Source organism: Silurus aristotelis, assembly GCF_946808225.1.
Source record: "Silurus aristotelis genome assembly, chromosome: 26".
Taxonomy (NCBI): Eukaryota; Metazoa; Chordata; class Actinopteri; order Siluriformes; family Siluridae; genus Silurus; species Silurus aristotelis.
In genome coordinates this window covers 16,041,902-16,063,746 of record NC_139599.1, presented here as the reverse complement: position 1 = coordinate 16,063,746, position 21,845 = coordinate 16,041,902, and the positions used below count along the sequence as shown (strand labels likewise).

The 21,845-nt window shown below is 37.0% G+C and overlaps 2 protein-coding genes across 6 annotated transcripts in view; both read right to left on the bottom strand.

Moving 5' to 3' along the window:
* Positions 1 to 1,530: 1,530 nt before the first annotated feature.
* Positions 1,531 to 8,637, bottom strand: il13ra2 (interleukin 13 receptor, alpha 2). 2 transcript variants are annotated; one of them, XM_083531039.1, is made up of 10 exons: positions 8,497 to 8,637; positions 7,004 to 7,129; positions 6,745 to 6,896; positions 5,574 to 5,727; positions 4,229 to 4,349; positions 3,910 to 4,094; positions 3,611 to 3,762; positions 3,301 to 3,445; positions 3,099 to 3,219; positions 1,531 to 2,195 (listed from the first exon to the last, which is right to left on the bottom strand). In XM_083531039.1, the coding sequence occupies exons 2-10, from the start codon at positions 7,098 to 7,100 to the stop codon at positions 2,099 to 2,101; spliced, it is 1,224 nt and encodes a 407-aa protein (XP_083387165.1). In that variant the 5' UTR covers positions 7,101 to 7,129; positions 8,497 to 8,637; the 3' UTR covers positions 1,531 to 2,098. The 2 variants fall into 2 exon arrangements, with proteins under 2 accessions (XP_083387165.1, XP_083387166.1); XM_083531040.1 differs by having other exon boundaries at positions 7,004 to 7,975; positions 8,068 to 8,584.
* A 2,302-nt stretch (positions 8,638 to 10,939) lies between these two features.
* lrch2 (leucine-rich repeats and calponin homology (CH) domain containing 2) overlaps positions 10,940 to 21,845 on the bottom strand; it is a 49,633-nt gene continuing 38,727 nt past the window's right edge. For all 4 annotated transcript variants that reach the window (XM_083530810.1, XM_083530809.1, XM_083530811.1 and 1 more), the window contains 3 exons: positions 18,143 to 18,280; positions 16,725 to 16,802; positions 10,940 to 14,408 (listed from right to left, as the gene is read on the bottom strand). In XM_083530810.1, coding sequence (XP_083386936.1) covers positions 14,289 to 14,408; positions 16,725 to 16,802; positions 18,143 to 18,280 — 336 coding nt within the window. In that variant the 3' untranslated portion in view covers positions 10,940 to 14,288. The remainder of the gene's footprint in view (positions 14,409 to 16,724; positions 16,803 to 18,142; positions 18,281 to 21,845) is intronic.

Below are 21,845 nucleotides of genomic sequence, written 5' to 3'. Positions count from 1 at the left end.
TGGGTTTGGTTTGCTGGACAAACTGAGGATAAACAAACAATTTTCACGCTGGACTGTTAAAGAATCTCTTTTTAATGTCTCCCAGTAAAAAAAAAAAAAAAAATTAACTAATTTAGGTAAAAAATATGTTGTCTTTTATTTTAAACATAAAGTATGGAGAGCTTCTTGGAGAGCAATACCCAGAATTGGTACTTAAACAATGAAATCAGGATATAAAAATAAAAATAGAATATTTGAATAATGGAATATTTACAATAATGGAAATGCAATAATGTCTGTGTTGTTGCAGCGTTTGCGTGATACATTTTGACTTGTGGCAACATCACACACAACACACTTGTGTGCATTACAATATAAACAAAATGCCAGGTTTTAGCAAGAATCCTTTCTAATTACATGTAAAAATCCGCAATAGAAAAAACCCTCAAACAGCCTCATTCTGGCCCTTCTTATAAAGTGTGGTCAAGGGAACAGTGACACATTTTTTCTTCTTTTCTGAAAACACATTCTCATTCACATTAAATCTGTCACGAGTCACAAATGAAGGAAGTGGCGTCCAAAACACGGGGCTTTATCTAAAATTCTGCATTTAGTTTTGTTGTTACTGTAACGTGAATTTTATTCAGCGGTTTGTCGAATGTAATGTTCGAGAGCCTTGTATCAAACTATATGATACGATTCACCCTGACAACTCATTTATTGTCTTCAAATTCCAGAGTACTTGAGTAAAAATTGCTGTAAACTTGAATCGACGTATGCTAGTGACTCGTTTTCGAGGCACTTTACATTGGCTTTTATAAGTATGAATTAAATGCATCATCCAACCTGCAAGATGGGGCATTACTTCATTTACAATAGCATACCATAGCTAAATCTACAAAACTGCTGGAATGTGTAATTAAAGTGAATGGCTGGAGAAGACGGATGCAGTCAACACTTAAAGAAAGATTTAAAAAAAGAAGAAAAAAGGATTTACATGAGAAATGTGTGTACGAGATTAACCTCAAGGCCCTGGTTATGATTTGGAAAACCCATGTAGCAATTTGTGTATGGCATTTAACCTGACAAAACCTGCATTTAGATGTCAGCAAGAAGTCAACAAATTAGACTCAACTCTAATGTTTTTTTAACAAACATCTGTCGTCATCTGTAGTCGTAGATTACTAGCAGCCATCAACAGACCGGTTCAGTCATTAATTCCTCTGGAGTTCACATATAGTACTTTAGTCTTAATGTTTTCACTTGTTTTTGGCTTCACCTGGTGTCATATATTCTTGACAGTGATAAAGCCAACCTGAGAAAATCACACAGACAAGTTTAGCCTACGGCTAGCTGTCTGATCAGGAATGTAATCAAGATCAATTGACTCTGTTTTTGTCAATTTCTCAATACGCGATCAGTGTGATGCTCTTCAATCACAAATACCAGAACCGCCTATAAAACACACTCCTACAAGTTCATTCAACTGTCTGACTTCATGTGTTGTCAAAGAAGCACCTGCTACCCTTCTCCCAGGAAGCTGTTGCGATATAATGAAAGACAAAGCTTTTATTGTGAGTTTGCTATGATACACTTAGGAGAAAAATGAGGTTAAAAACAACATGTTGACCTTGTAACATACAGTTGTTAACTGTAGAGAGTGAAAGGAATGGAATTCTGTTTACTTAAAAAAAAAAATGTTGACAGTAAAATAACAGACAGTGAATTTCATAATACAAAAATAACATGGTAAAAACATTCAGTGAAAACGTACAATGTAGGATTGTATAAAGATTGGCAAGAATTCTGGCATTTTATGAGTAACTTTAGATGTCAATACAGTATATAAAAATAAGTAAACAACACAGTAAATACATTCAGAAAGGAAACACTGTTTGGTAGTGCTATGCTGCCACAAACATTTCGATTTTCACAGAGTGACTACAATCTCTGTAAATAGGTGCAGGATTTATCCATGTTCCGTTGTGCATCTTAAGAGAAAAACCAGTGTCCAGACTCAAATCGTTCAGTACTGTAAACAGACAGGCTGGGAACTGACATAGGGTCCGAATGTACTTGCACATGCTGCAGTGTCCATGTGTCCATTGAGGAATGAATATTAAACCATAGGGTTTAATATGGGAGGGATCACCTTCTGGACCTTCTCCTGGTACAAAGCACGGAAAGCATGCTTTTGTTCATTTCTGTTCTTCCATCTGGAAAAATACACAAAGAGCATGGGAAAATGTGAAATATACCCTGATATGACTGGTCAAAGTGTGAGTTCCAACCAAAGGACGCTTTCATGATTGTTGTATAAGCAAACACGTCAGGGCATGCTGTTATACTCTAACAATGAACAGTGGGGTTATGTGATGTGGCCTGAAAACAGCCAGACTTCGATTTAAACTCTGATTATGATGTTTTTCTGAGAAACAAATAATCTTGGCTACTGTTCACAGAAAAGGGGATTCTGGGGATGTAATTAACTAAGCTGTGACCAATACTTGGCAAACGAATAATAGAAATATTTGACAATGTGTATTAGAAATTAGTTGGACTTTTAGAGTAAAAACACTTTGGATAGAAATGGTGGAGGATTTATATCAGTAATTTCAGTTAGTAATCAATTACATGTGGTCTATACCTTAATTGGTTTTCAGGCTTTATCAATATTTTTATGGTTGTATTTCTTAATATTTACTTCTCTATTAGAAAATATAATCCTGCAGTTATTTGGTAGTTTATATAGTAATTTAAAGGGTTCAAATGAACATTGTCTTGTTCCAGTTAGATTTGTTTCTTGATAGAATTGACCAAATCACAGCTACAAATCCAAGTAAGACATGGTGTCAGAATGGGTGCAGATTCTTGTCCTGTGACAGATTAGCTTATGTATATTAGTTTTGCAGTTGTTGCCTGTTATTTAATTAAACCTATTAAAACTTCTCTAATTGAAAAGTTAAAAGAAATGTATATTTGTAATTGAAATAAATATATGTATTGTTAATTGGTAATCAAACAAAGGCAGTCCTAGCTCTGACTGTGACTTTTAAGTATTTGTCAGTTTAATAAAATGCTAAACAAACAGTTAAGGACTCATTCGATCATAAACTTACATTTTCGTGAGCATCCACAGTATGAGACAGACGGTGCCAAACACAACAATCACAGCGGCTGCAGCGGCGAGCTCCGGCAAAGGGCTCCAGAATGTGCATGCAATTACTATTGGGTTAATCTCTGTTGGAAAATGGAAGTGGGTTTAGAATTCGTGTGTGGAGCACGGACTTCAGCATTTATAAAAATTTTATTGTGATGTACCTGGAATGCAGCTTAGTTTGCTCCACTCACTCCAAAAGCCATTGTCAGCACAGTACATGTTCACTTTAGATCTGACCTGGAAACAGGTTCTCTCGGTTTCAGGATGTTGGTGGAAATCAAACGCTGTCTCCTCAATCACAGCTGTCTGTGGAAAGGGGGAAAAAAATCAAAGCCAAATTATGACCTACCAGTGTGAAACTGTATAAGACAAATCCAACATTAGCAGAAGATGCCAGGTGAGAACCAGGTGCAAATAAAAGTGTAATATAATACGATTCCGATCTCTAATAACGATGTGCTGTGTGCTCACCTGCTGCTCACTGCCATTGTGGTTCTCCATGGTTATTTTGAGCTCATACTCCAGACAATGTGCCGCAATGGGACCTGATGGAGGATCCCACCATACTTGCACCTGGCTGTCATTGTGAGCCAAGTGCAGATTAGACACAGCTGCAGGTTTGACTGGGGGACAAAGTAGAGGGATGGTTAAAGATTTCTCAGCCATGTACCACACCAAATAGCCAAAGACTTATTTGAACTTGTTATTAAATGTTATTAAATTCACACGTGACAATGTTTTGAGCAGTTATAATTCTGAAGTGCACTTACCATGGTTTTGTGTCTCCAGGCAGAAAAAAGCCGGCTCTAAATCTCCCACGTGAGAAGAGCCATTAACACAAATATTAAACTCAGAGAAATCCAGGAGTAAATCGGGAGGAAATCTACATCCTTTGCGGCGCTCATGAGAAGGGACGTACTCTGGACATTCCTTCGTTTCTTGCATTGTTCTTTGCCTAAAGAAATAGGACAAATTGAATGTAACCAGTGGCCTCAATTTAATTGTAATATTTATTTAAGTCATTAGTCTGATGGTATCAGGCCTGTTACAGGAACCTCAAGTTAAATTAAATATGACTTAGAAATTTACCAGTAATAGAGGTAGCGTTTTGAGCCAGCTGGCTCGGCACTGCCAGGCTCCCATGTGCACTCCATGTACTCCTTGTTAAAATAAACACAGTGGAAATCCCTTATTCTTGAGCCAGCCACACCTGAGACAAATCAATATTTCAATATTAGAACCATGTGTTCATCTGGACAAATTAAATACATCATTATTTTGAGTACTTTTCAGTTTATACTATTTGGCCTTTAATTAATGAATTTATTCCCTCAGCCATGAAATGCCTTCTATGTAATACTCGGTTCCCCTCATAGTGGGGTAAAATCTAGATTTATGTGTTGTGGTCAGTATAACTGTTAAGACATGTTAAATAGTTAAATAGTGAAGGACTTTAACTTCGTTATTAAGTATAAAGGGAGAGTGAGTTCTGTAAAAGTCACAACATTTCTAGGAAAGACAAACTTGAAGCCTCATGATTCAGTTCTCCACACAGACACACACATTTCTTGCTTCAAATGCCAAAAACTGCTAAACAATATGACCTTTATATTTACTGGGAATATTTGAAAAAAAAAAAAAAGCATTCCTTTTACCAACTCAAATTGAGGTTCAGACTGCAGGAGGACAATTGATAATTGTGGCTTGATTACATGCCCGGACTTTAAAGGAATTTATTATGCACTATTTATCCATTACATTACAGATACACAGAGTTTCCAACAAATGTCTTCAAACATCTCTTAATTAAATAAGTCAATTCTTTCAAGTAGTTTGCTGGAATTAATTTGAGGAAATAGACACAGATCTTAAATCGTCATACATACTGTAGTTAGTTTTTCAGTTCTTTTGATTTACATTAATCCTCTTGGGCAAATTGCACATTAGACTGTAAGCTTGACTAGTCTTTAAACACATTTTCTTATAAGTTAAAATTAACCTCCAACCATAACTATATTAAGAGTAAAAGAAGGATGAATTTTACAGTAGGAACACTATACACTAGAATTTCAAGTCTAAATCCATCATGTGGGGGGGAAAGGGGGTTAGGAAATGTCAATCTCATCAAGATTAAAGCTAATTCACTATGTAGTAATACATGACCAACTAAACAAAAACCAACAATGGAAAATGTGGCCTTGGGTAAACACTGACTTTGTGTACACTTATCTTTACACTATATAAACACAAGTTGTGCCATTAGATCTTTTAGAGTCTTAACTGTAAGCCTCTATATTGAGATTGCTGGTTAACATTACCACTTCCCTAAATAATCTTGATAGTGTGTTGTTGTTGGTAGAAAATGTTTGGATAGAAAGATCTAAAACAGATTAAAGTTCAACAAAGTGGAAAAGTGCATGTAATTCAAACATACCTTTGTGTTCAGGCATGTGCACAAGCTCAACTTCCTCTCCTAGAACATCCGTCCCATTGGTGCATGAACCCTTCAGCAGCGTGAGCAGCCGCACCTGGATGGGTTTCTCCAGGTCAAACTGGTCCGAGTAATATAACCTGGACGTCTGTACACCCTGCGGGTCACACCAAGCACACACAAGTCAGGACATTTCTAAAAGACACATAGATTCAAATCATTGCTGTGCACCAACTTAACAAAAACGGATATGAATTTGGCAAATGAGCTGCAGAAGTAATAGGAGCAAAGAAATACAATTCAGTGCAGAGGATATGAATGCTTTTTTAATTTTTGTACACTAAAGAACATATTATGCATTTCTGACACAAATCTACACAAATTACAACGCTAAGGAATGTTGAAGTGCCCACTGATGGGAAAACATGTTCTTAGCACAAACTAGCATTGTGTAACTATTAACGTAGGGTTTAGTAATGCATTAGCTAACAGGATGCTAGCTACTACTACAGAGGCTAAAGTTAAAATCATGATTTTCTCTTTTCTTCATTGTGATGCAGTATTTTCTATATTATGTCGAAGTGTTACGTGTTTAGGATGTTCATCTAATGGCTCCTGGTGACACGTGAATAAATGTGAAATGTGATTTAATACTAGTTGTTTAAGGAAGCGATTGTGCATGCGGTCTCTTTAGCTGCACCCTCGTTCACAGTGTCATGGTCCGTTCAGGTAAACTTTAGAAAGTGTGATAACAAATCTACGTGCGAATTCTAATAGGTGTGGTCCGTTATTGAAATGGAAAATGAGTATGACATTGATTGATTCATAGATTGAATAGGTAACAATGATCTTATTGCAAAAGTTCAAGAGAAATGCCTCGAGCCAAATCTTCTAAAACGTACAAACATTTAAGGACGTCGGCCTCTGTCTAAAAATAAGTAAATCATGTAAAGAAAACAAAGATAACAAATTATTATTATTATTATTTAAAAAAACCAGGTGTGGTAAAATAAATTTTTTTAACTCAAATAGTCACACCATACTATTTGTTTTGGCTTTCCTTCAGGCTAAGCATTAACAAACAAATCTAGCATCGGCTGTCTTTTTTCCATTCTGTTTTTAAGGTTTGAAAATGCACAGGAATGTGTGTTTTAGTGTGTATTCAGATGCATACCTTCCATCTCCCTGTATACGTGTCATAAAAGCGGAGTTGGTAGCGAATAGTGCAGTTTGTGAGGTCATGCAAGCTACCTGGTTTAGTCCACTCAATGTTCAGGTAACCCAGATGACCTGGATCGATGATCTTTATGTTTTCTGGAGGACCCACTGAAGAAAAGAAAAATCATTAGGTGTGATCAGAGGCACTGCCTTTTATTGATTCATTAGTAACAGAATAAAGAGGCACACAGCATTGGCCAATCAAAAAAGCTCACCTGAAACCTTTGCTACGCCGAATGAGCGTGACATGTGTGTAGTCAACAAAACAAAGGTGACTAAACATATCCAGGTCCATGTTTGGCACAAAATCATCCTTCAATGATGAATTTATGGTGTTATTCCTGAGATAAACAGAAGATGGGGTTAAATAGTGATGTGAAAGGTGTAGGTTTTATAATGAGGGATTTTTTCTTGAATTATTGCTAGTTATTTTCACAGGCTCAAAAGGAATTGAACAAAAAAACAGGCTTGAACACTTGGATCCATTACTGAAACTCATCACAGAATACTGATGTTCCTCATTTAAAAGGCTCCCCCCCCCCAGGTTTTTACTGCAAACTCATTATTTGTTTTAGGGTCTTGGGTATGTCTTCAATTTTGGATTCATTAAATAAAAAGCCTGCTCGAGTGACTAAATTTCAAGAACATTTCATTTCTTTGCCTTAAAAAGCTCTTGGGCTGCTGTGATTCATTATCTTTCTGTACTGTGAATCAGAATCAGAGCAGAAATTGCAGCTCTATACACTGCAGTGACCAGTTCTATTTAGAGTCATACATGTTATAACACTACCTTCATGTTTGACAGATGATGTGGCATTCTATAGATCCTATTCTTCCTATAAATCTGTTACATAATAATCATGTATTAGAACTGGACAGCTATTTTTATGAGTGGTACCAGTGATTGGCATCTTAAGGCATCTTAATGTAAACCCACTGTCTCTCTAATGGTCTTCCAGGCATTTTGGTGATGCTGAGCCTTACTACTTTTTAAGAATATACAAGATTGTTCATTTAAGCACTCAACCTTTCTGCTGTCTCTATCAGACTGATTGGTCGGTCTTGTTTTCAGCGTAATGATGGCATCTTTCACTTGCATCAACACACATGGAGAGTTTGCATGAACAGAAACCAAGTCAGATTCAACACTTTAAATTACTAAAGAACACTTCTAATTCACTCAAGAACTTTTTTTTTTCTTTGTCATGAAATAATTAAGGAATAGACCACACCCAGGCATTAAACTGCTCATCAGTCAATTATTAAATTACTTTTGAGCAGGTAACACATCATAAAACAAAACCATATAATTTCTTCTTTCTCTCTCTCTCTCTCTCTCTCTCTCTCTCTCTCTCTCTCTCTCTCTCTCTCTCTCTCTCTCTCACACACACACACACACACACACACACACACACACACACACACAATGACCTGTAAGAAAACTCCTCAACATCAACATATAAACCTATACTTTTACATGCCATTAAAACAATCTGTTCTTCAGTCTCATAAGGCCTGTATAATGGTTATAATGGTTATAATGGTTATAGGTTATTACTTCTATAGGTTACACCAAACCTACATGTAATGCAAAGATTCAAAAAAGCTTGAAAAGAACAAAGGAATTATAGAGAAAAAGGTTTATAAAGAGACACCACTGAAATAAAGATATAGTAGGATGAGGAATAATTGAATTAGAAAAACTCACTGAATATTCTTGAGTGGCAAGACGGAGCACTTCTCTGTAGGGATGCTCTCGGTGTGTGTTTACACACTGTTCTCTGAAAACAGTCTGAGGGTTGAACACTGACACAGTTCGCCTTTTGTTCAGAACAAGTACAGCTCCACCTAGAGCCAGACTTTTAAAGGCATTAATCAGGCATGTGTCTGAACTGGTTAAGGGTTTGATGAGAATGAGTTTTGAGGCTGAATTGTCTGTTCATGCTAAACTTTATACACATTTCACTCTAATGTAAATCACATTTTAAATAATTTAATTATAGTCTTGACTATATTTCCATATATTTTTTTTGCTTTAAGCTGCTACAATTACTGCTTTGGAAATATTTGTGCATGCAAATGATACATCTATAGAAAAACGGATCATCTTGTAATATGTGCACAGCTAATCAGACCGTCTTGTCTCAGACAACAATAAAGTGTGTAGCCATGAGATTTCTGCACACTGTCTCCACTTCTGGTTCACTCTTGGGCTCTACTGTATGTGTGCAGAGATTTACATGTCCTTCTTTGCTCTAAAGGGTTTCTTTTGGGTTTGGTAGTATTTCTTCCCACAGGCATGTTTGTAGGTGTGCTGATTAGGATAAATTGCCCCTGGGATGTGATTTCCACTTTAACCAGGATTGATGAAGGAAATAAATTGAAGAGGACTGAAAGGCTTCCCAGACACATTGTGCCTAATATTAAATCTGCTGCAGCCAAATACAAAATACGGTACATAAATCTTATTGAATTGCAATCCAAAGCCGTCCTGTGCCCAGTAATACTTTAGCTGTAATGACACTTTGAGTGTGTGGGCCAATTTTTAAAAGCTTTTCAATAATCGAATAGAAAAAAATGGAATATTAAAAATTCCTAAGACAGTTTTCAAGTACCAACAACTAGTTTCCTCATTATATTGAAATAATCTGCAGTAAGTGGCACAAGGTGACCATGTCAAAAACAAAAACATGGGAATGCTTTTTGGGAAAAGATGGAATGCCAGCCATGAACGATGACCATGAGAGATTCACATTTATGAGTCATGCATTTACTTTTGATTCATCTTCTGAATCTTTAAAATGTGTCAAGCATGAATCATGAATAAACATTGGCTGCTTATTTACCTCAGTGGACATGTACATTTTTAAAAGATTTTATTATGAAAAAAAAAAAAGAATTTCTCAGGACTGGAAATATAACCCTGAACATATCACACATTTGTACATGGGCTGTTTGATTGCTAAAGTATTTAAAAAAAATTCTTTTGTTGTTTTGCAATTTCCTGTGTGATCACAATGTGTCATATTTCTATCTCTGTTAGTCATGTTTGGGATGTTCTTAGAGATAATCTGTCACTTATCACAGAAATGTGATACATGTGAGAAATGGGAGTGGGCATTAGGTACAGTAGACTGTACTGAGTAAGTGAGCCGAGTCATCCAAACTCATCATTTTTCTTCCACAGAATATAAAAACTCTCCTTTCTAAACATCATTTTTACACAGTCATATGCACACTCACAGAACCAAGAGCATGTGACGCCCAATTTCGAAGGCATGGCTTTGTTTCTGGTGCCAATGAGTCCTCCAGTCACATCTGGTAGGTGAAATGTTTGATTTCATAATTAACGTCTGTGCTTTTTTTATTTTACATTTTTTATCAGGGAACCATCATGAAGAAGTGGATTTTTGGGAAGTCTTTGAAGCCTGTTATGTGGCTTTTAAGCACATAACCTATTAAATATGTTTATATTATTGACTTGTCAAATCAAATCTTATAGTTGGGATCTTTAGGATACAGTGGCATGATTGTTTTTTAGTTCAGTAGAATATGATGAAACACAATCAGGCATCTGGATTGTTCTATGTTCCTCTGTTCCTAGGACCTCTGTATTTCCTTCCTTTTTCCTGAATATAATGCATTTCCCCTTTTCCAGGGAACTGAAAAGTCGTATTTCCTAAGAAATAATGAGGAAAGTGTAATCTGATATTAACAATAGACTGATACAAAGTGTAATCTCTTTAGCTCATCAGTTTTTTGCAAGATTTAATCCTTCAATTGCCCATGCGAAAATAAGAGATGTTTATACCTGAGATTTCAGCTGCATTGTTTTTTTTTGTTTTTTTAATAAATAAATCTGTTAAACTCATAATACAAACCTAATGTACCCACATCCCTAATAGACCTACAAAAATGCTCTGCATGTCCTCATGTTCTTTTGCATAAACAATAAGAAGACACTTCTGTGTGAAGTCAGAGGCACAGATGCGACGTCTTTGACATAAAGTGAGCTGAAGAAAGCCAGAAATATCAGAACTTAACATCGATCACACATTTAAAAACACATTTCAAATTAACATGCAAACACAACTGGAAAAGGTTGGTTTAAAATTGAACTTTTGTACCTTTGTGACCTTTGAAGCCGTTCATTTATTTCCATGTATTTCTTTTTTTTTTTTTTAAGAAATGTTCTAATACTTTTATACAGAGTTTATACAGGAATGGCAAGTTGATCACAGAGGATCCAGGCATGCAAACAAAGTCATGTTTCATACAAAAAATTTATCTTCACTTATCTTTGCAGCAGTCTTGCTGTCTTGACAAAAAAAAAAAAAAAGTGTGCACATTGACACCTGCTTTTTTACAGAATAATACAGATTTGCAAGGAAATTAATGTACTGCACATGCTTTATTTCCCAAAAAAATGATCTGTGGTATTAATCTGATGTAAGTCATGACTCACATGCTATAACAGTTCACAATTCATTAATGTGCAGTAATTTTTTCTTTGCTTGGAAAAAAACAAAAAAAAGTCAATGTGATTTAAAAAAAGAAGGTTGATTTAAGAAACTGTATGAGGAATGTTAGAGATTTGAAAAGAAACACGGCAGTCTATAGCTTTACATTTTGAGGGCAAAATATATCCCTCCTGGCACAAAACTGCACTAATGCATTTGCATAATGCACCAACACCATAATCACCATTCAATGTTGCATTGCACAGATTATGTACAATCGATTATGTTATGTAAGAATGCTTGGGAACAATGATGGAGGAAGGAAAAGCAAGACTTCCTTTTTGAAACATGGAGCTGGGAAAAAAAGATTAACCAGTCATAGTAAAATAGTATCATGGGCTCATTGGCACCTTCGAAACACTGATCAACCAGTTCTCATATTAAGATGCAGCTGACTTGAATTTGATATCCATATATTTATAACCTTTCTTTTGTGTGTTGAACATTGTTTTTGTAAATATATAAAAGAAAGAGAGAGAGAGAGAGAGAGAGAGAGAGAGAGAGAGAGAGAGAGAGAGAGAGAGGAAGAAAGAGAGAATGAACGAAGGAAAGAAAGGAAAAGAAAAAACAGAGATGTGGAGTTAAGATATCCGATTAGACGCAAGTGCACTCATTCAGCGTGGGTGTGTTTTGGCTGGGAGGTGTTCGAGAACATGTTCTTTTATGAAGATTTTAGGATTTTATAACACGCTTTGTTGATGTCTCATTCCTGCTGCCGAACATTTTAACTTGGACAAAACAGAAAAATGGCAAAAAGGCGGAACGCACGCAACGGCTGGTAATAAACACATTGCAACCTGTGTTTAAATCAAAAAACTGATAGACGCATGTCCAATACACTGTAACCCCAACATTACCATTATAAGTACGAGGCATTGTGCACGTGACGGCTTCAACAAAGGAAGTGTCAATTTAATACATTAAAGTGCTTTGACTGAGTTGGTAGACTTCGTATATAAAACCGATATTAAGCTTAAACTTTTAGATTTTTAAGAGGAAAAGGCCAATATTGTGTCTCATCATTGCATTTATTTTTCACTCCAGTATCTCTTTTTTCAATGTACTTGTGTTGCAGCCTGATACTACAATCCCAAAATTAGTTTTTTTCTCATGAGTTCTTATTTCAAAATTTGAAAGAATTTTCTGTCTTTTAATTCTTATATGTATATTTATTTATTTATTTTTTGCCAACAAGGCATGAATGAATGTCTACTTATTTTCCATTTAGGTGGAAAGCCTGATAAAAGTTTTTATATGCGGGTTATAAAGAAACACCTCAGTCGTTGCAACATGTCAGCATTCAGAGGGGTTTTTGGGGGGAGGCTAAACAAACGTTCTAATTAAGACTGATCCCACCTCACCTCCAGCCAAAGCATGATAATGAAACACCCCAGAATAGCAAATAAGGCATATTTCTGATGCTGTTTTTTTTTTTTTTAAGTCAGGGATGTTAAAAAAAAACATTGCGTATAGAAAAATTATGAATAAATATACAATAAATACATAAATAATTTTTGGGCAGCTCTCTTTACAATTAGAACATCAGGGATTGGTGCCAGTCACATCACCTGTCTATAACTACTTCATGTTCAGAGTACAGGACAGACACATGGAGAGCTCAGAGAAAAAGAAAAAAAAACAGAAGACACAATTAGAATAATTAGTGAAATTAAAATAATGAAAATTAAGTAACGAGAAAAAAGTTAGGAAATGCTTAGAAACATACGCCTCTGATTTGCTTCTGTCTTTAAAATCAGAATTGCTCACACAATGCAATGAATTGTACTGCGTTCCGTTTATGTTAATGCCTTGTTTGCATTTATTATTATTTATAACCTAGAAATTATATTGAAGGTTCCAATGTTGTGTGTGTGCGAATATTTGCGTACTGTGCTTAACATTTACAAACCATCAAAAACTCAACCTGAAGCATGGCACGTTTCACCTAAAACTTAACTTTATGACTTTATACTAGACCCCGTGATACTATTCCCTGTGATCAAAAATGTCTTTTTTTGTGAATGTTGGTCCATCAGCCAGATCTTCTGTACATTCCATACTTCGTTTTCTATGAAACACATTTATCATTGACCCTCCCTTCTTCTCTCCACGGCTTAAAATCAGTGTTCTTCATACAAGTGTACAAGAAATTTCTTCAAACGCTTTTCCGATTGAGTGGATTTACTGGCTTCATGCAGGAGAAGGGCTTTCTTTTCATTTCCACTATGTGATAATGTCTGCCCATTGCTCCATATCAGCCAATCAGCTGTCTGAGTTTTTCCAGGCCTTATCTTTATCTAGCAGAGATTGATGGGGACAAGAGATAGTGAGAGGTAGGAAGAGAGAAGTGAAGCTTCCATTCAGCTTTGTGAGACTGGCTATATATCAAGAAGTTTGTTGTATGGGGGTCTGTCAGATCAGGAAATCTTAAAAATAGTGATGACATTTTTCAAATAAATAGTGAAGTAGCCAGTATTCCCATAGGTAAATCTAAAACTCACAAGGCTTCTGTTAAGTATGCTGCCTGTGTTACACAGTGTTTGGTAAGTGGTTTTGGCTCGCCAGATGAGCATTTAGCAGCCAAAAACACAATAAAAGCCATTTCTGACCTTTTTTTCGGATTTGTGCAACATTTGCAAAACAGTTGTATGGAGTCAGAGACAGACAGGACAAAATGCGCTATCCTAGATGAGGTAGTCCTCAATAATAATCTGTCTACTCTCATTTTCTCTCCATCCCACTCTCTCTTTCTCTCTCCAGTCTCTTAGTAGCTTGTGATCCATTGGACTAAGGCTAGAAGGTTCCAGAACTTTCTGTTGTGTCTTCCAGCAAGAGTAGTTCGTTCTGCTCAGAGAAAGTTTTCCTATGTCCCGAGGATAAAGGAGGGCGTATAGCAGAGTGCTCAGAGGGACATAAGGCTGATGCTAGGGAATGCCCGGGTATCCTTATTTATTTCGGGAGCTTTGTCCCACTTTGACTGCTACATGGTAGATGTCTGAGTTGGCTTGGTTGACGACAAATCCAGCAAGGCTTGAACGGTAATGCCGACTTTCACCAAACCTCGTTCCTCCAGGATGTGATGAGGCAAACACAGCTTGTCCTGCAGGAGGAAACACATTAAGAGTTGAGGCCTCTGTTCTTACATTCTAGAATTGTTTAAAAGGTCACCAAAATTGCATTTTAATGTAGTATTAGCCATCATATGCAGTGTACTGGAGTTAAGTGAATTTACCCATCCCCCACCACTTTGTAACCAAAAGTTATTGGGCAACCAGTTGCTCAGTTATTCCATGGAAGAAAGGTGGAATGCACTGGTATTTTTAAAACCCCCAACAGACGGTCTGGTTTTTCCTACCAGTAAAGCATAAACAAGGTTTACCTGGCAGAGGCTTTACCACAAGAAGTAGACCATTGGTAAGCCACACAAAAAAAGTACAAAAATAAAAGTGTTAATATTCTGGAACAGTTGGGACAAAGAAACCTTTTTTTTTTAGAGTATGGATAAGTAAAATAATGATTCATGTTCTGAAGCACATCGTCTCATCTTATTCCTGGCAACAGAACTGGTTTCCTGAATCCACGATTCTGGATAACTTCTGAAGTATATAGGACTATATTATCTGCTTGAATACAGTCAAATGCTGTAACTCTCATCAGGTGATATTTTATAGACGATTAATATAAATGTAGCAATGTCTAAATATTTATTTCATATAATAATATTGAATACATATCAACATCAAAACATTCATATGTATTATTTAGTACCTAGCTAATATACTATTGGTCCTCTAACTACCTCAGTTGTTAGAAGGACATCCTGTAAATCCTGTACCTTGTGAGGTGGAGATCAGATTTGTTTCATTCACATCCTATAGATGCTCGACTGGATTGGGATTTCGGAAATTTGTAGGCCTCATATCGAGTTTGTGATTAAGTTAGACAACTTGCTGTTCTGATAAACCGACGGTTGCCAGGGCTGGTGAAATCGTTCTACCCAACAAAAAATACGGCATAGAGGAAGGTGGGATTTGTTTTGTTTTTTTCTTGTTTGTTGGTATTCCACTTCATGACGCATTCAGTCGAGTGTACCAGACCAAACAATCAAGTTGCTAGAAGATTTTTACAGATACAGATTGTGGTACAGATTTTCAGTATACCAATTAAATTCACGCAAATTATCTTGTTCCTTAAATCATTCTTGTGGCGAAGTCCCCGATCCTCGTGATAAGAGTCAAGTCAAGAAGTCAAGAAGCTTTTATTGTCATTTCAACCATATATAGCTGATGCAGTACACAGTAAAATTAAACAACGTTCCTCCTGAACCCAGGTGCTACATAGAACAACATAAAACAAACAGTACAGAACAGAAAGACACAGGGCCGAGAACTAAGATCCTCGCCACATAAAGTGCATGTGTGCAGCTGGTGCAAACAGTGGCCGGTGCCATGGAGTAATACCAAGGTCGTGAACGGGGTGTACCTGGTTTAAAGTGATGTTTGGGTAGGTGCACATGCCAATTCTCCACCCAGGGTTTCCCAGCAGAACGTTGCCGGGAGCGTCATACTCTTCAGCAGCTTGCCTTCTTCCTATAGTGCAGCTGAATACCATCACTTCCGCAGCAAAGCCGTACAGTAAAACAGGACTCCTTTGACCATGAGATTTCTTTATAGATTTAAGATCCAACTCCAACATCTGCATGCCCACGTAGATGCTTTTGGTTTCGCAGGGACGTAGTCTGTTGCTATGCAACCCCTTTCACACATTCCTTCCATAGCCATCTTTAAACATTTTCGTCCCACAATAACAATAGTGTTGGGGTAAGATGACTATTTTTGTTCATCTTCCTACTAGTGAGTGCTTTGTACATATGACAAATGATTTAATTGGTATACTAAAACATCTGTACCAAGATCTGTAAAAATCTAGCAACTTTTGATTGTTTGGTCTGGTACACTCAGCTGAATGAGTCATGATGTGGAAAACCAAACAAACCCCTCCTTCCCATTGTCAAACTTTTGTTATGTAGAACCATTTCACCAGCCCTGACAACGATCTGTTTATCAGAACAGCAAGCCGTCTAACAGTACCATCATTTCAACGCCTACAACGCGAATGTGTTTTTTGATCACCGTCATTACACACTCCGAAAAAAAAAACTCTGTCCATTTTGCATGCTCACTTCAACCCTCACCCAGTACTGAAAAAAGAAAGCTGCCAATATGTAGTTAAAATAATTACCCTGTTGCTATGTTTACAAACTGCTCCTGGGTGTGTAATTGCATCACGCAAACTGCCCTGTGATTCAAAACCATCCGAAATGTATTTAGACTCACACCCATTGTACCCTGATTAGGCTCCACCCCCAGTGATCACCTTGATTAGGATAAAGCACTTGCTGAAAGTTAATGCTTACCTGCGGCACGCCAAGCTTTTTACACGCGTCCAGAAAATTCTCAACATTCCGCCGGCACTTTGCCATACTCAGCTTTGGCTGTGGAGGGACACACATTTACAGTTAACCCATTTAATGTGATGGACTTTCAAAGTTTACGCCGATGAAGCCACTTTTTTGCAGTAACATCGTACATGAAAATGAACCAAACACTAGAAAACTGAGTAGAATCCAAATGCAAAGAAACATACAGAATCCGCCAAGCATTTTTACTTTTTTGAGGTCATGCCGACGGTTCACGAAGTACACGACTGCATAGCTCTGAGCCAACATTTTCGCTTGACAAGCATTATTTTGTATTATGTAATAATAAATGGAGGGTGTAACTACTTTAGGGTTTGCACGTTCTTCACAGTGTGAGATTGCTTACTTCAGAATCTTTAGAAGAAGGGAGATTCCTTGAGTTTTCAAGTTTTTTAAATAAGATATTAGACAAGGTGTTGTTAGTATTATTATGTGTAAGCACCAATTGAATTTTCTGTTTTAGCAGGTTTTACAAAGCATCAGTTCTCAGCATTTATAACGGGCCAAACCATAATCTGTCACTTTCCTTCTTATGTATCAAAATACTGCCATATTTCCTTGCTTTTTTAAAGATGTCGTCATTCATACTGGGGATGTAGTGCGAGTTAATCCTCATGTGAGTAAGGAATGAAATATTTGCCGTATTTGCCAAATATTTTTTGTTCAAGTGAAATCGACAGTCTTTTAATGGTAAATAATGATTTCTGACCACATCATTACTTTTTTTTGTTGATTTTGATTTTGTCACCACTGACAGGCCCATAACAGATATGCTCAAGCCAGTTTTTATTGAAAGTCGCATCGTAAATATTTAAAATCTCTCAATCCATTTTGCTCAATCCACGATCATAACAAAAATATTTTGATGTCACAACAGAGGGATGTCAAGCAATGTTTTTTTAAGCATTAAAGTAATGAAAGATCTACCAAATACTACTACAGCACCCTCGTTTGCGAGCAATTTAAATGTCATCACCCGTCACCAATCACTCCTCGTTCCTCATTACACTTGTTTATTGTTTCTTTTGGAAGAAATGCTGCCAGTTCTACATTATGGAAACCAAGCTAAAGTCTGAAGGTCTTTTCTTTGAGCACCGTGGTTGCCTAAGAATTTAGGATTTTCCTTTCCAGAAGTGAGACGCTTCAATACAAATGGATGTAGCATTCATGTCATCACTGTTTGCATTGCCAGGCACTAATATGGTGTGCACACTTGAGGAAATTGCACTAATTTACAATCTCCAAAAACCTACGACCCCATGAATGTCATCAGATGAAACTTTGTGCACTATGCTGCAGTTTTTACTGCCTTAATATGCAAATGCGTAGTGAGCTGTTAAGGTGGTCAGACTTACTACTGCTGGCGAGGGCACATGAATGCTGGACACGGAACGAGGTCGAATGTGATTGGCCAGATGGCACAGCACAACACCGTCCATCAAAGCAGCACCCACATCTTCGGGCAGCAAAACCTTCAACCTTGACTCCAGGTTCTGCAAAACCAAAAGTGGAAACACATCCACACCCTCATTAAGAAGCTTAAGAAAAATCTAATTACACAGGATTAGGTGTCAACATCATATTAATTACCTCAACAGACATGAACCTTAGTTCTTTTTTTTGCAGACACGTTTTACTTGTATTTGGTGGCCACTTCATTCAGATACCACTTGTTTAAATCCAATGATTTTCAAAGAAAGTTTAAGCACCAAAATTAGATATTCAAGACTTCATAGGAGATGTGTTTTATGTTGCACTTTTGAAAAAAGTGTGTGTGGGGAAAATATGTATCTTAAAAACCAGTTGCAGATGTTTGTAGATTTCAAGCACAAGTTTCAGCTGGGTGGATTTCAGCAGCTTGTAGATATTACTGGTGTAATGTAGCGCAGCTGTAAGTTGTCAGTATGACCATGAGCATTGCTAGGCTGTAGTTTAAGTTGCTGTGTGTACTTGGCTCTCAAATCTTTCAAACAATTTTAAACTTTTTTTTTTATTTTTTTTATTGTATTTTGTACAATTCTCTAATTTTAGAGCCTGCAATAACAAGCTGATTAATCTGGAGCATTTCCTCTGAAGAACACATTGATGGAATACACTGAAGATAACAGACAGAATTGGGGCATGTACACACATACTTCGGTAACCTTAAATACTTGTAATTATGGAGACATGTTCACCAGCATGCCATCTTATTGTACAGACATGCTTTCAAGACACCTGCCTTTTATTTATTGCATTTCTACAGGATTACTTTAAAAGCACTTGATCTCAAAACGATTACCTCAAATGGACCTCTATTGTTTATCCTGATTGATCCCAATTTAGAAACCCCTAAAGATATGTAACAATCTACATAACAAGTAAAGGTTTTGTATTATAATAAAACGATATAAAATATATCGTTCATTCATTACTATAGAAATTCGGGTTCCAATCTTAAAACAAAGAGTGGGTCTTGAATCAGACGTCCCACATGAGACACAATCTATGATTGAGAAACTGAAATATGAAGAGGGTCCCAGAACAACACAAATGTTTGCCTCCTACCAAGAATGGGATTGCATATTACTGTATGTCAACAAAAATACACTTAATGTCCAACTCATCAGTGGTCAATGTTCTGCTTATAAGGTACATTCTTTCATATGGATATTGTAATTATTGTAGCTCCCTCTGCAGGAATGCTCAGAATTCTCAGAGTCTTAAGTATAGCACATTAATGCTTATCTTAACCCCACTTCTTCTTCTTCTTTCGGCTTCTCCCATTAGGGGGCGCCACAGCAGATCATCCGTCTCCATACCTTCCCTGTCCTCTACATCTGCCTCTTACACACCAACTACCTGCATGTCTTCCCTCACCACATCCATAAACTGCCTCCTTGGCCTTCCTCTTTTCCTCCCTTCTGGTGGCTCCATCCTCAGCATTCTCCTACTCATACCCCATGTCCCTCCTCTGCACATGTCCAAACAATCTCAATCTCGCCTCCCTCACCTTGTCTCCAAAACGTCCTACATGCGCTGTCCCTCTAACAAACTCATTTCTAATCCTGTCCATCGTCGTCACTCCCAACGAACATCTCAACATCTTCAGCTCTGCTACCTCCAGCTCCACCTTAAAAAGTGCACTGACTTGTGCAACCCTAATGGCTGGGTTCTTATCTTAACACCACTAATGACAAGTTATCATGTCATCGTGGTGTTCATGTAAAAATGACTGTGCAGATTGTGCTACTAGACTCAAGGTTTTTTGGCACTTCCTTTGCATGCATTCTGAAGCTGTCATTGCTTAATGTTAGATTATTTGGTAACAAAATGTTCAATTCTAATGACGTGAAAAATTACACAATGAGCTGCTTACTAAAACCTGGCTAGACCAGGTTTAGCAACAAAGAACCAGCCCCCACCCAGACACTCGGCTCAGATTCTCAGAATCTTTTGTAATCTTAGAATATGTGGCAGTAGATATAGAAACTGGTGGCATAAACTGCTCTACTTGCATTGTACTAATACCCAAAACCTGCGATATTACTCTCATTTTAGATGTTACCAACATTTATGATCGTAACCCCAGCAACTCGTATATATCGTTCTTCAATACTCTTCAATACTGAGACCATGGTACCGAACTTAAACATGTTATTTCCAATTTCATTTAAACAATGCAATTGCAGGCACATTTTTTTATTTCTCTAACATGGCCTGGGTCTCTAAACATGCTGGTGGAGTCAAAAACAAGATGAAAAGTTTGACCCTTATAAATGCTACAGTACTGGTAATTCTGGCAAAACAGAAGTCTTGACAAACACCTAACGCACCTTGAAAAAATGAGATAAGAGTGAAAATGTGAAAATATTAAGATCTAAGAATTGATAGTAAAGCAGATAAAAGAATTTGAATGCTTTGAAATTAATACTAGATGTCTTTACATAGTGTGCTGTTATAGGTTCCCTTCACTGGAACTAAGGGGTTAAAACTTGTTCCAGCATGTGAATGCCTGAGGAAGGAAACCATATCATCTTACTTATATAACGTATCCAAAGCTCTGCTGCGAGTGTTTTTCACTGAATCAGAAAGAGCAAATACATCATATTATTCCAGGCCTTTCATCACATATATGAATTATAAATGATGCATATATGTACACATTATATATTCTTTCTTAATCAAGCCAATCGGTAAAATTTCATGCAATGACTTATAAAGACAGGCTTGAAATACATGACTTTGATGCATACACCAATCAGGCATAACTTTATGACCCCCTGTCTAATATTGTGTTGGTCCCAATTTTTTGCCAAAACAGTCCTGACTTGTCGAGGATTACCAGCATGAACTTTTTCAGCATTCTGAGCTACAGGAACTCGTCTGTTGGATCGGACCACACAGACCACACCTTCGCACCCCCCCCCCCCCCTGATTTGCAATGGTGCATCAATTGCTTGGTGCCTGTTAGAAGAAGAAAGTTCTTTTTTTTGGCAGGCTAATAATGCGGTTTTCACACATACCGCAATATCGCTAGTGTAGAGAAAATGATATGAATACGATAACATCTTTGATAAAATCATGATCAAACCGTGATTACTGAGTTATCACTAATCTGAGTTCGCTGGAAAGAAAAACGTTTATGCTAAGATCAGTTTTAGGTCCCAGGATGTCCACAGAAGAGTCTTGTTCTCAATGTAGGACACACCTGTGGGTTTTTTTTTTGTGTCACACTGCATACAAATTGGACTTTTGTGGCATCAAGTTAGTCAAAATGCGTAAAGTGGATCAAGCAACAACTAGCAAGAGTGTTTTGACACGGATAAGATAAATAGAATGGAGTTAGACAAGGTGTAAAACATAATTCCCTGTAAGTGTTTGATGAATAGTTGTACAGGGCTACACACCAGTTATTGTTTCAGGATTAGTGTAGACGTAAATATTTTTTACAAATTCTTCATTTTATATTTAAGAACTACTAACCCAGACCTGGTAATCACACAAATCAAATTCCATACTTTTTCATACGTTTCCAAAATGCATAGGAACCCTGACTGGGGAACATCCTGTACTTGG